The 13,058-nt window shown below is 50.0% G+C and overlaps 4 protein-coding genes across 4 annotated transcripts; 2 read left to right on the forward strand and 2 right to left on the reverse strand.

The window, feature by feature from the left end:
* Nucleotides 1-178: 178 nt before the first annotated feature.
* N7529_011481 (ribosome biogenesis TSR3 family protein) lies at nucleotides 179-1,377 on the reverse strand (the record flags this gene model as incomplete). Its single annotated transcript, XM_057247007.1, has 3 exons — nucleotides 179-891; nucleotides 950-1,086; nucleotides 1,139-1,377. The coding sequence occupies 3 exons, from the start codon at nucleotides 1,375-1,377 to the stop codon at nucleotides 179-181; spliced, it is 1,089 nt and encodes a 362-aa protein (XP_057092356.1).
* Nucleotides 1,378-1,652: 275 nt separating this feature from the next.
* N7529_011482 (VHS domain protein) lies at nucleotides 1,653-3,956 on the forward strand (the record flags this gene model as incomplete). Its single annotated transcript, XM_057247008.1, has 8 exons — nucleotides 1,653-1,719; nucleotides 1,786-1,873; nucleotides 1,927-2,002; nucleotides 2,056-2,349; nucleotides 2,397-2,669; nucleotides 2,739-3,123; nucleotides 3,172-3,707; nucleotides 3,756-3,956. 8 exons carry the CDS (start codon nucleotides 1,653-1,655, stop codon nucleotides 3,954-3,956), a joined length of 1,920 nt encoding a protein of 639 aa, XP_057092357.1.
* A 2,160-nt stretch (nucleotides 3,957-6,116) lies between these two features.
* N7529_011483 (uncharacterized protein) lies at nucleotides 6,117-7,343 on the forward strand (the record flags this gene model as incomplete). The annotated part of the gene is made up of 2 exons (XM_057247009.1): nucleotides 6,117-6,184; nucleotides 6,239-7,343. 2 exons carry the CDS (start codon nucleotides 6,117-6,119, stop codon nucleotides 7,341-7,343), a joined length of 1,173 nt encoding a protein of 390 aa, XP_057092358.1.
* Nucleotides 7,344-10,752: 3,409 nt separating this feature from the next.
* On the reverse strand, nucleotides 10,753-12,630 carry N7529_011484 (uncharacterized protein; the record flags this gene model as incomplete). The annotated part of the gene is made up of 5 exons (XM_057247010.1): nucleotides 10,753-11,254; nucleotides 11,308-11,486; nucleotides 11,540-11,657; nucleotides 11,728-12,200; nucleotides 12,253-12,630. The coding sequence occupies 5 exons, from the start codon at nucleotides 12,628-12,630 to the stop codon at nucleotides 10,753-10,755; spliced, it is 1,650 nt and encodes a 549-aa protein (XP_057092359.1).
* Between the last annotated feature and the right edge of the window lie 428 nt (nucleotides 12,631-13,058).

The following is a 13,058-nucleotide window of genomic DNA, read 5'->3' on the forward strand; positions in this document are numbered from 1 at the left end:
ACCCCAAAACAATACTCGGCAGAGAGCCTCATTTCCCGCAGAACGGACGATAGGGCAGCGTTTTTTATTCGCCGGGCCGCTATTCGGGATCTGAGAGCAGGAACCCCGACATATTTTTGATTGAAGCTTTCTGGTTACTGAGCCAGCATGGGAGTGATTGGTGTCCCAACACTTGGTTTCACCATTTTTTCGGAGCAGAAATCTCAGCCCGAGAGAAAGAACCAGTAACAGTCTCCTTTGCTTTCCGCTGCTGAATTGCCTTGATACCAGTGCGGTCAGTGACCGTAGTAGCATTGATGATATTGTCAAACGCTTCGTCTTCGCTTCCTGCCGAGCCAGACTCAGCATCAGAGTCGACGTACACCTGCTCCGGTCTCGGGATCTTCGCTGGCTGCGGTTTGTCTTCTTCTGGATTTTGGAAGGACTTTGAGTTGAGAATCTTAGCGCGGATCTCGGCCATTTGAGCTTCGTCCTCTGAGTCGTCGGAAATCGCAAATGGATCCTTGTCTTCTTCTTCTTCCTCTTCTTCCTCGCTATCCTCTTCGTCTCCACTTTCGTCATCTGAATTACGCGCGGGCAATCGGTTGGTATTTCCAGTCGTCCAGATATCGTTTCCTCCCTCGGCGCGGTTATCTTCGTATTCTTGTTCGATCTTGGCGAGCCAATCCGTCTCCGCCTGCTTCACTTCTTCTTCTGTTGCGCATGCAGCGTACCGCGCGAGCAATTCCTTGTTGATATCCAAGAATGCAGGCCCGTAGCTGAAATGTCTGAGGATATCCTCTGCCCACTCCAGACGGCCGCAAATGGCGAAACAGGCAGCGAGCGCTTCGACACAGTTCAGACGCCATGGTTTTCCGTAGTTGACTGAGTTGGCAGCGATCAGGTAGGGGACTGGATGGTGGAATAGTCAGTTTCTGAAACATGCTGATCACTGAGGCTTATCACGTACGAAGTCGTTCGCACTTTCCGCCGATCCGCGACCAAGGCACTTCACTGACTCGGACCCAGGAGCATTCAACTACCGCAGCACCGTATTGTTCCATAAGATCCTTGTCTGCAGGAGAGACAATCTTCTTGGCGTTTGGTCTAATTGCTTATCAGTATGTGACCCGGGGCAAAAAATTGCAATGCGACATACGAAATGATCACGCCGGCGTGGCGCTGGCCAACATGCAGATCCCGCATTAAGCCCAATTTCATCAATCGCTTTCCTGAGCATCGCTTAGGATCGCAGTGTCCCATGTCCCAACATGCGGCTTTATAAGCGGGTCGTGAGACGCCCGCGCTCTCATCTTCATGGCGGGGTCCTGGTCGAGGGCGGGGGTTGTTGGATTTCTTTCCTCCTCGGGAGAAGTTGTCTTTTTTATGGCGGACCATGGCTGGGAGAATATGAAATATAGAGACAATAGGTAGACTTGATCTAAAATGTGGTGAAAGCTGAAGATTGAAAAAAGATTAAGGCCCAAGCACAAGCGCCACACGTGCAGAACAACGGGTTCTCCGCCCGCACTCAGCCCCACGACTTGTACACATCTCGTCTTTTGGGATCATTGCGTTTGCACGAATTATCCCTCTCTTTTCCCGGTTACTATCTGTTTTTCTTTTTCCTTATTCTCTCGCCCACCGTCACCCTGGAGGCAGCCTCAGCACGAATGGCGGCTAGGGACCGCTTCGGTGTCTACGCTGAGCCGGGCTTGTCACCGTTGCAGCGGGCAATTCGTGAGTTTAGGACATAGATCGAACGTGACACAAATATGAATTATACTAAATACCTATCTCTATCAGGGAATGCCTGCGACCCGCAAAATTACGAGCCCAATCTGGCCCTGAATCTCGAAGTTGCGGACCTAATCAACTCCAAGAAAGGCAATGCGTGAGTACGAGCACCCATGCTGCATTGCGCATACTCACAATTGCACAATCCAGACCCCGTGAATCGGCATTCGACATCGTTCATCTCATCAATTCCCGAAACCAGAATGTCGCGTTATTGGCGCTAGCGGTACGTGGGGAACAGGGATGACAGCTGGCGCGAGCTGACAATGCGGTTTCTAGTTACTCGACATCGTCGTCAAGAACTGCGGATACCCCTTCCATCTTCAGATCGGCACAAAAGAATTCTTGAATGAATTGGTTCGCAGGTTTCCCGAGCGTCCGCCCATGCGGCCCTCTAGGGTACAGCACCGCATCTTGGAGTCGATTGAGGAGTGGCGACAGACTATTTGCCAAACGTCGCGCTACAAGGAGGACTTGGGGTTCATTCGGGATATGCATCGTCTCTTGCTTTACAAGGGTTATGTGTTCCCGGAGGTCCGCAGGGAAGATGCTGCAGTCTTGAACCCGAGTGATGTATGTTATGGCTTGTTGTTGCGCCGAAGCAAGCTGACATTGTTTAGAATCTACGTTCTGCTGATGAGATGGAAGAGGAGGAGAAAGAGGCCCAGTCTGCTAAGCTTCAAGAGTTGATTCGAAGGGGTACTCCCGCCGATCTGCAGGAGGCTAACCGGCTCATGAAGGTCATGGCCGGATATGATAACAGGCATAAGACTGACTACCGGGCGAAGGCTGCGGAGGAAGTCGTTAAGGTGCAACAAAAAGCTAAGATTCTGGAAGAGATGCTACAGAATCAGCAGCCCGGCGAAGCTCTCTCCGAGGGCGATGTTTTCGAGGTAGGTGATAGCATCACTTGACGTTTACCCTTAGGGGATGATGATCAGCTCCTAATGTATGAAAACCAGGAACTTGCGGGTGCACTTCAGAGCGCTCACCCAAAGATCCAGAAAATGTGCGAGGAAGAATCGGATGATCCCGAGGCTGTCCACAAGCTGCTGGAGATCAACGACAGCATACACCGTACAATTGAGCGGTACAAGCTAGTCAAGAAGGGTGATTTGGATGCTGCATCTCGGATTCCCAAGGGAACATTGGGTACTACGACAGGAGTTTCTACGAATGCGAATAACGAGCTCTCTCTAATCGACTTCGACCCGGAACCTCAGCCCAGTTCTAACGGCAACGAGGCTACGCCATCTCAGGGTGGCAGCTCATTGGAGAACGACCTGCTCGGCCTGTCATTGGGCGAGCAAGGTCCTTCTCCCGGTGGTGGCATTTCTCTCGGTTCCAGTAAGTAACGTGCGCCGTCGCCAGTAACCCTACTAACAGCAATAACAGCCAACTTCCCATCCATGTCAGCAGGCTCAACACCACCTGCCCAACAACAGGCACAAACCTTCAAACCTAATTATGATATCCTTGCTTCAATGAACAGTTCGCGACCTGTCTCTCAATCCCCCACTCCCATGCGCGCGCCGCCAGCCCCATCTACAGCGACGCCGCCACCCATCGACCCATTTGCATCGCTAGTCTCCGCCAGCCCAAGGCAATCATCCAGTCCTTTCCAAGCCCCCGCGCAAACCCCTCCCGCTTCCTCGTCGCTACTCGATCTCGTCGGAGGACCGGCTCCGCAAACTGCACCCGCACCCGCAGCCGCAGCTGAAGATGACGAGTGGAATTTCGCATCATCCCTACCAGCCAGCAACGCCCTCCCATCAGCAAACAAGATCCAAGTCCTGAACTCGCAGCTCCGCGTCGACTTTGCCGCACGCCGCGTGCCCAACCAGCCGCGCCAGATTCACGTCATGGCCAACTTCTCCAACAACACCAGCCAACCTATCGGCGAGCTCCATTTCCAGGTTGCCGTGGAGAAGGTAAGCTTTACATTCTACGTCTTCCTACACACCGCTAACATACTCCAGTCTTATAAACTCCAACTCCGACCCCAGTCCGGTCGCGACATCGCACCACAGCAGCAAAACGGCGTCCAGCAGGAGATGCTCATGGACGGCATCGACGTGGGGAAGGGCGACTCTGTGAAGATCCGCTTCAGGGTTTCCTACAAGCTTGGCGGCGAGGCGCGAGAGGAACAGGGCATGGTGCCGCCTCTCGGCATCGCCTGAGTACCTGTTGGTGTTTTGATTTGATTTCTGAGATTGCCCTCTAGATCCAGTGATGGGTCGGACTTTCCCCGTGCACTCTTTGAGAACTTAGCGTTTTTATGCTGTTTGTAAAGATTTTTTTTTTCCATTGCAGATAATCAGTGTAGTCATTTTTGCGGTATAGATGTGACAAGCGTAACCCATCGTTCGCCGGAGAATCCAAGAATCCAATTGCCTCGCAAACTTTTCAGCACAATACACTCGCACCTACCTAATCAAGTAATCATGACGAGTACCGCCACATAGCTCAAGAACATCCAGATCGTCCAGTATCGAATCCAGGCTTACTGCGAAATCTACATGGAACACCTGCTTACACACTCGCTACTCCGTAGTTCAATGTGCCAGCCCGCGGAGATCCAACAACATAGCCATCGTCACCCAGATCTCGGTAAATCCGACCCCCAAATCTCATAGCGGAAGTACGCGACATGGACTGTGGTTGAACTGGGGCCTTACCCCACCTCGTATACAATTGGAGGCTCAATATTGGGGTATGGAGGCTTTTACGCCTGCCTAGTTGTAGCGCCGATAAATCTCCGAGGCCGAGTTAGGCAGGTGAGTTGGCTGCTTGGTTTGCGCTGATCTTGTTTATGGGGACAATTTTTATTTGTTTTGATGCCAATAGTTACTTGTGTGTTCTATGTACTCGTGATTCTTCATTTTGCTTGCATTGTACGTTGTAGATTACTTACGATCAGGATCAGGGGAGTGATCGACCAGATTGCCGAGCCCCCACTAGTCAACACTTTCTATAGTTGACTACGTACTTTTTGACTGCATGTAGGCCAATTATTAGGCGACGAGATTATTAAAGTTCCACACGGATTCTACATACATACGAAGTACTGCCTCAGTAACTGTGATATCTGATTATTCAACTTGCGACCTCCCTAGGTCGGCAGTGGCAATATCCAAAGTGGCTTAGTCTCGGCCGGACGATTAGATAGTGGCTCTAGACCCAGTGGCGAAGATGTCAACGTTCAACTTGGAACTCTTCGACTATGGCGTCGTTTTTCCATGGACACCAATGCTTGACCAGGTATTTGTCATGAGAAGTGAAGAAATGGCTAACCTCTTACCCCGATCTCTCGCCCAGGTCCAGAATCTAGAATGCTGGGCGTGGGCGTGGGCGTGGGCGTGGGATCTGGTATCACTATCAATACCAGCCCGTGCACGTTTATCCTCGGCTGGGACTAACTATCTAGTATCACAATCACGATCTGGCCGGGGCACGGCTTCCGGCAGACCGAGTCCCCATGATAGGACTATTTACCGTCGAGTGAAGGGAGAACTCGGGCTACCGGGTCCGCATCAACCAATATCCAGACCTCGCAAGGGAGTCCCTTCTGAGACTCGGTATCAATCCGTATGTTGATCACCGTTGATCGACGATCTGTACAGATCGTGCAGGAACCTTATCCAATGCCGTGATTCCTTAGAATTCAGGGCGAAAGGAAAATACGTAAGAGTGCGGAACAGGGCGCCCTTCCAAATGCGGGAATCACGCGTGGAAGGTACCCTACCACTCAACCTATACCACACTGAGCCTACCACACTACTCGATAAAAAGATGAAAAAAGGGAAGCGGGAAAAGAAAACGTGAAAACTCAGAACCGTTCAGATCTAGTTTGTACAGTGACATCTTACGATCTGGAGTATCTAGGTGACACACCCCACTTAATCATTTCATAGTCGCCCTAACGGTCTAGACCCTTAATTATCATGTCTTGGTAGTAAAGCGATGCAGCTTACCTGCAGGTTTCCTGCAGACTATGTGCAGGCCCCATCTGGGAATATTATCCTGGCAGTGTAGAGTGGTTGAGTGGCACGATTTCGGTATTTATCGGTTAGTGGCGTTCTGGAGCGGACTGGCCGACTGCAATGAACCATGGAAATGGGCGGCCGTAAGTTTTTTTGGCGCCCAAACTATGATCGACTCCATCCCATGGTTCTGGCCTGGAGCTTTGCCCAGCAAGTCTGACACAAACTGTATTTAATTCCCCTAGTATTGTAACTTTAAGAGTATTTAGTATTTAATTTATTACTTCCCCCTCCTTTTTCCCCTTCCTACTTTGAACTTATTATACCTTTCTGATATACTCCTTGATTGATTCTATAATGGGTTTGCCAGACCTGGATCAAGACATTGCGCCTATCCCCCGTTCGCGGGAGGAGAACCAAGAGAGGTAATGTGAATACCATCCAAACGATATATCCCATATCTAACAACTCCCCCACAGAGCCTTCATTGCCGCCTCAAGGCGCAAGGATCGCAGCTTGGATGCCAGACTGGAATCCGCAAATAGGGCTTCCATGCTCCATAAGAAGCGCACAGGCAAAGGCTTCCACATTACCAAAGACATTGTCGAGAAAGAAGCCATGTATGAAGAAGTCGATGAGCGATATCAAGAAAAACGCATCAAAATGCTGCAAGCCCAGAACATGCAAATCGAAGAGGAATTCCACCAACACCTCCTGAAAGCTTTCGCCAAGAGAGCAAGCTACTCCAACGCCTCCTCCATCGCCAGCAGAAGAGCAAGCAACATCACCCCACTCCCCTCAGTCGACAACTCCCGCAAAATGAGCCTGGACCTCTCAAACCTCCGCTCATCCCCCTTCCATCAACCTCATCCCCAAACCCAACCCCAATCCCAAATGATCAGCCCCATGCCAAACGACTACGTGCTCTCCCCCTCCGCCTCCTACGACCAACCCTCCTACATCATGCCCGAAAGCCCTTACACCATGGCCCCGGCAACCCCCGCCTACGTCCAGCCCTGGCAAAACCAACCCTACTCCTGGATGCAGATGCCAACCCCAGACCAAACCCCCACAGATGCAGTCCAGATGTGGCAGCAGCAAATGATGCACCAAGCCCCGGAGAACGTGCAAATGCGCCAGTTCAGAGACCGTCTCGCCTCCGCCCCGGATATCCTGCACCACACTCCTCCGGCTGCTCCTGCGGCCCAAACCAACGGCCACAGCCAAACCAACAGCCACGGCCAAGCTCACGGCCACTCGCGCGGCCAGTCTCAGCCCTCCGCTTCCTTCCACAACCTGCACCTCCTGACACAGTCGCATGTCCCGAAATTCGAGGCCTCAGAGCCCACCCATTCGGACTTTTGCCCTACGCCGCATACGCCTGTGTCGCCTATGACTGCGGCATTGAAGGTAGAGCTCCAGCCTGCTGTGAAGGTTGAGGCTGATGCTATGGTGTCCGGAGAGCTGGATCCCGATTTTACGGATTTCAGCCAGTTTGCGCTGCATCTGGGCAATGTGTCTGAGCGGGAGCCGTTTGGGTTTGAGGATTTTGCCGATGAGTTTGCTACTAGCGTTTCTTGTTGATTTATTGGGTTTAGGGGGGTTTTTTCTCATGTTGTTACGACCTGATATACCCAGGTGGTTTTGATTTTGCTTTGACTTTTGTGGTTTGGTTTACGGATGCTCGATACTCGATACGTGTCTATCTTTGGATGTATATTGGTTTTGAGTTGTATATTTGCTCTTGTATTATATGATACTTATCTCTCATTTAATATCTTATGATGATATTCTTTTATCACAGACCTCTTGTTTTAATCATAATTTGTATCTCTTAACTGTTCTGCATACAAGACTACATCATTTTGTCTGGCCAGTGGGATGGCAGAATTACATGAAATCTCAAGCTCCAATATACCGCATCGGGCACCATTCCGTCACATCGAACCAATGAGTGCGACGTTGACAGTAGCGAGCAGCCCTACCAGCTTTGACTTCGGGGGGGGGCGGGCGGGGGGGCATGAGGTATTTGTCAAACGCATCTAATCTGGCGCAGCGGAAGCACCCAACCACGGAACCAATTTGTAAAGCCCTAATACCTCCCAGGCTGGAAGCAGGTACTTTTGCAGGAACCTTGAACTGTATAATGGCGGCTTGCTATTATTTGCTTTTGCCTTTTTCGCTACGTTGGCCAGACGTCAGTCACAAGACCTGTTTAGGGTTGCTAGCTTTATTCTAGGTTTCTGTTCTTTTCTATCGTTCGTGCAGAATAGGAAAGTAATTTACGAGGCGGGGAGATTTGGGGTATGTACGTATCCCCTGCTAGGCGGTCCCGACATTCTGGATCAACGGTGATCTTGCATAATCCACTTTTACTTCCACTTACGTGCGACTCAGCCTTGTCACACTCTGTAGCTGTCCCAACCAACATCCATGGACATACGTATACGACGCAGATATTTTTCAAGTTTTCATCTCCTAAACACGCCCCGTGCCTCCCAACACCACCCAGAACAAGGAACCAGTCCCAAACCACCCGCCAAAAACCGAAAGGAATAATCCAAATCGAGTAATACTAGATTGCGGGGTTAAGGTTGCTCGGCGGCGTTACACGGCAATCCCACTGGCCAGATCGCAGCTTCTGCACGGACCCATGAAAAGCCTAAAGTCTATCGATGGCTCCAACATCGCTAATGGACCAATTAGTGGCCGCAACCGCGCGATTCGAACCACCGGGACGTTAGTGGGTCTGCTGTAACGCTGGCCCCGTGCGCCGTGGTGGGGGCGTGATTGGCTTCTTGCTTATCGGTTTAGACGATTAGACTTGCTTGAGGTCAATCCCGCTCGTATGGCGTTATTGGGTGTGCCTGTTTTTCTGGGAATGCTTGCTCTGCTTATCGGGGAGATTTAGTCGTACCTGCGTTTGGTTGGAGGTCTGTGGGCTTTTTGGGGTGGGTTGCTAATTAGGAGGCTAACACAGTCGGAGTTCGGTAGAAGGCTTGTATTGTAGTGCCTATATGTGTGTGTTGGGTATTTTATTTGTTGGATTGATCTAGACTTGTATTGGGTGAACATATAAGCCCACCTGAGCAGGAATTTGTACAATATTGTAACCCCCTGCGTGGTTACGAAAAATACAGCCCAATACAGCTCAATACGATATGCCTAATCAACGTCAGGATCCATCATGAACAACCCTGAATCATTCCCTCCATGCAACCTATACAAAGACCCATTCAAACCCAAAGACCAAAGTTAAAAAAATCATACGAAGCAAAATAATCCTGGTAGAGTGGTGTGATTGGGTTCAAGAGCTGCCAAACCGCAGCTAGCTAGAGCTGGCACGGCCCGATGGAGCATAGAGTCTGGAGCAGAAGCAAATTCCACACTAATAATGGTGCAGTGGGAACAGCAGTGACTAAAACCAAAAACTGCATTGTCGATCATCTTAACTTCAAGTCGAAAGAAAAAGAAAATCGCCGGATTGGGACGCGGTTGTTTGCGGTTGATGCAACGTCAACCTCAACATTACATAGTAGTAGGTCGAGAAGAGGAAAAACAGACTGAAACCACCGATGAAATAGTGAAAGTTTAGTTGATCTGAGATCAGAAAAAAGAGACCTTGTATTCAGCTCACCATATGTCCAAAGCTGACAAGATAATTGTTAATGACTGAATAAGCAAGAAAACGCCCCAAAGTTTTGCCCATTTCCAAATCGAGCTAATCTCGCTTTTCGGATGGTCCAATGAAAGTCGCTGATTCGCCAGAAAATCAGGGGTGTCTTTTCCCTGATCGCCCATGTACAAAGGTGGGGTTGGTGGCTTGCGACGGGGTTTTGAAGTGGAGGCAAATGCGTTCGTGCAAGTCCTCAGATTTTACAACGTAGGTTGACAATAGAAAGTCGAATTTTTTTGTGGGACTCGCTTATAATAATTTATCTCCCTACAATATAGAGTCACTATTCTGGCTATATAGTAGGTGTGGGTAGAGGGTCAATCATCACGAAACCCAACGATGTATGCTCTAAATTACCATCTCTCACTAGAAATCAAGATACACCGTACACCTAAATATAGCCAGATACGTAGATTATAGAGAACTATCTGTGCCAAGCAAACCACCATCCACAACCAGGTAACACAAACGAGACGACTTCCCTAATCCATACACACCTAAACCACAACCACAACCAGCAGAATATGACGAGCCACTCAGAACCCAAAGCCCCCCAAACGCAACCACCATGACTCGAGTCATGCAGAATCCTGCAAACCCCAGCACCATGATACCCTGGTCTACGGTCTGGCCGTGCAGCACGTCCACGTCCTGTGGACGAAAAACAGCGGGACGCAATGATCTAGAGCGGAGTGGGGAGAGAGGCGAATCTGTGAAGCGAAGAGTGTGTACCAACCACGTTGCGCGGGGATGCGGAAAAGGATTCCCGTTGTCGAGAGCCCGTTTGGGACTTGGCTTTTTTTGGGTTGGGGGACTGGAATGCGGTCTCGAAGGAATACCTGGGTCGATGTTAGGAGATGATGAAATTAGTCCGTGCTGCTATTTTATTGTACGTTATATGCATCCAGGCGCTGATCCTGTTGATCTTGTGGAGATGCTGAGATATGGGTTCGGCTATGTCCGGGCTGTCGATCTTAGCTTCTTGTGTATAATGTATAATGTATAAATGTGGATTATCTTGGTTGGCCGAGACTCAAAATTGGGCAGTTTGAATGTTGGTAACTACAGCCAAGCATTGTGTGGAAGAACTGGGATTTGCAGTATTTGTAATTCTGATCCACAGTGGGACCTTCGAAACTATTTCCGATGCTAAGATAATCAGGCAGGGAAGGTCCATCCTGTTCGCCTTCTTGAACGACTGATGTGAAAATCGAAAAGAGGTGGGCGGGTACATAACGTATCACAACGAAAGTGGGGTCCGTTATGGCACACGCGGCAATTGGACCTGCAGAAAGACCTAGTGAAACACGCATGGTTTTACATGCCTCTGCTGAACAGTTCCCTGCCAATATCACCGCTGCGCTGAATACTCTGACTCGACGAGCTACTACGTCGGCGGCGGATACGGGATTCGGCGGGGTCGATGGGGTTGAGCCCGCTGGCTCGGGCATGCAAGTTGAGGATGTCAGTCAAGCTGACCACTCCGACGAGACGCCCAGACAGTCGTGCTCCGTCAAGCGCCGAGGAAGGGATTGAATGTGAAAGTGGCGGCGGCACTGGCACGCCTGATAAGGAATGAGAGCCTGTGTTTGAAGCTGAGTTGGGTGCAGGAGTTGGGATGTGAGGAGAGGTGTAGTGAGAGGGCTGTACTATAGGGGCCGGGAGAGGAGACGCTGGCGGGGAAGTTCCAGTTTGTATTCCAGAGCCCGTTCCAGCATATGGATAGTTAATGCTGGCAGAGAGAGGGATGTGTACTGAGGAATGCGATGGGGTTGGCGGCCCTGATGAAGCTGGTGATAAAGGATCAGTCACCCAAAGTCTAGTAGATCAATTAGCATCTTGTCAGATTTGCTCGTCTTCGTAGAATAATACCTGTGCGATTTAGTCGCCACTAATTTCGCGACTGTATGTGCCAGTGTTGATCCTGGGTTGACGTGGAACACAGGGAACGAGTCTTTGCCCTCCATCAAGCCTCGTGTAGACAGAATAACAGAGATAAAGTGGGTACAGGTGTTTTGTAGAAGAGGTAATGAGGAAGAGCGAGTTAAAAGCTGTGAATTAGTTAGCAATCAGCTGCCGCTAGTCCACGAAATAAACCATGTACCTTGACATCAGCTGTGGAAATGTTGCCAATCACATTTAAGTGATAATCGACAACAACGATTGAAGACACACCCTCGTTGTTCATCAGATGGAGAGCATCAGACAGAGGTTTGTCGCCACTATAGGAAACAGAATATTGGTCAGAATTATATTCAACAATTCCAAAGGCTCCGCATGCTGACAACTTACTTGATAGAAATCACATTATGAGATCCAAGCCGCAAATCACCTATGGCTTGCGGATAGAGCTCTTCAATAGTAGGAAAGCTGCGGCCATTCTCCCAAAGGAACTTCACCAACCGGAACTGACTGAAGATTCCAACTACCTCCCGATCATTTTTCTCATTCACAACCACAACGCGGTGAACACCCCCACCGAATATCTCGACAGCAGTCAAGACACTGGCCGAGGCAGGCAAATTAATCAGGGGTTCTTTCTCCATGCCAAATTTCTTGACATCGCGCAGCGGAATGGGCACCCCGTCGTGTGCCTTCTTCGCCAGCTCTTCATACGATGCCTGGTGTTCTTCATCGGGAGATGTCAAGCCCGCCGCAAGCAGGAGATAGGAGTTCAAGTCGGCGTAATCGAACGTCGCGACAGCAGAAGTATCTTCTGGAGACTCGCGGATCAACAGCACCGGTGCACCGGAGTCGATCAAGATCTGGTATAGATGGCGTCAGTGCAAGTCGGCGGGAGAACCATTGAATACCCACGTTGGTCGCATCCTCAATGCCAGTATCTAGCTCCACGAATCTCAATTCATCTGGCTTGACCAACTCGCCAATTGAGATCTCTCGCCAATCCCTCCCAACAAAAGCCGGGTCGGTGCTTTTCGGTGGCGGGGGATTGTCAATCAGGCTCTGGATGGCGGACTGTGGGAGGGAGGGCTGTCGGCGGGCACGTGGGGATCCGGGCGGACCACGGAGTGTCTCGCTCAAGCTTTGTCTGTGCTGGTGGTTTGTGGACATCTGTGAAACGCGGAGTGTATTTCTTGAGGAGGACGAGCGGGACTCGGTGCTGGATCGCGGGGAAGCGATCGCTGCTCCACTGTTAGAGGTGTCGGATCCTTCGTGGGAGTGTGGTTCCGCCATGGAGGTCAAGATTCTCCAAGGAAGGTATTATCTGAATTGATACATCAAATGTCAAAGAGAAGGTGAATCCACTAAGGTCATCAGATGATGTTGATCCGATTAAGCGGGGTTGATCAAACAGCCAATCATCGTTTGTTTCTTTGATTCCCGCTGACATCATTGGGCTGTTAGTCATCGTATCTATGGGGCCCATTAGTTAGGTAGGGGATAAACTACATCTGTGCAGCTGCTCTCAAATACAAGATCAGAGAAGAACAATTCGATCACTGGTGGTCCAGTAGCTCTAACTCCAATAGTCAGGATGCTGTTGACCCTAAATAGCTCGCACGCTCAACCTTGGATATGGTTCGCTTACATTTGTTTCTTTATTTTCTCTATTTCCTATATTCTATCATTAGTTTTATACGCGCGTACTACATGTATTTAGG

The sequence above is a fragment of the Penicillium soppii genome, assembly GCF_028829465.1.
Source record: "Penicillium soppii strain IBT 18220 chromosome Unknown utg000010l, whole genome shotgun sequence".
Classification (NCBI taxonomy): Eukaryota; Fungi; Ascomycota; class Eurotiomycetes; order Eurotiales; family Aspergillaceae; genus Penicillium; species Penicillium soppii.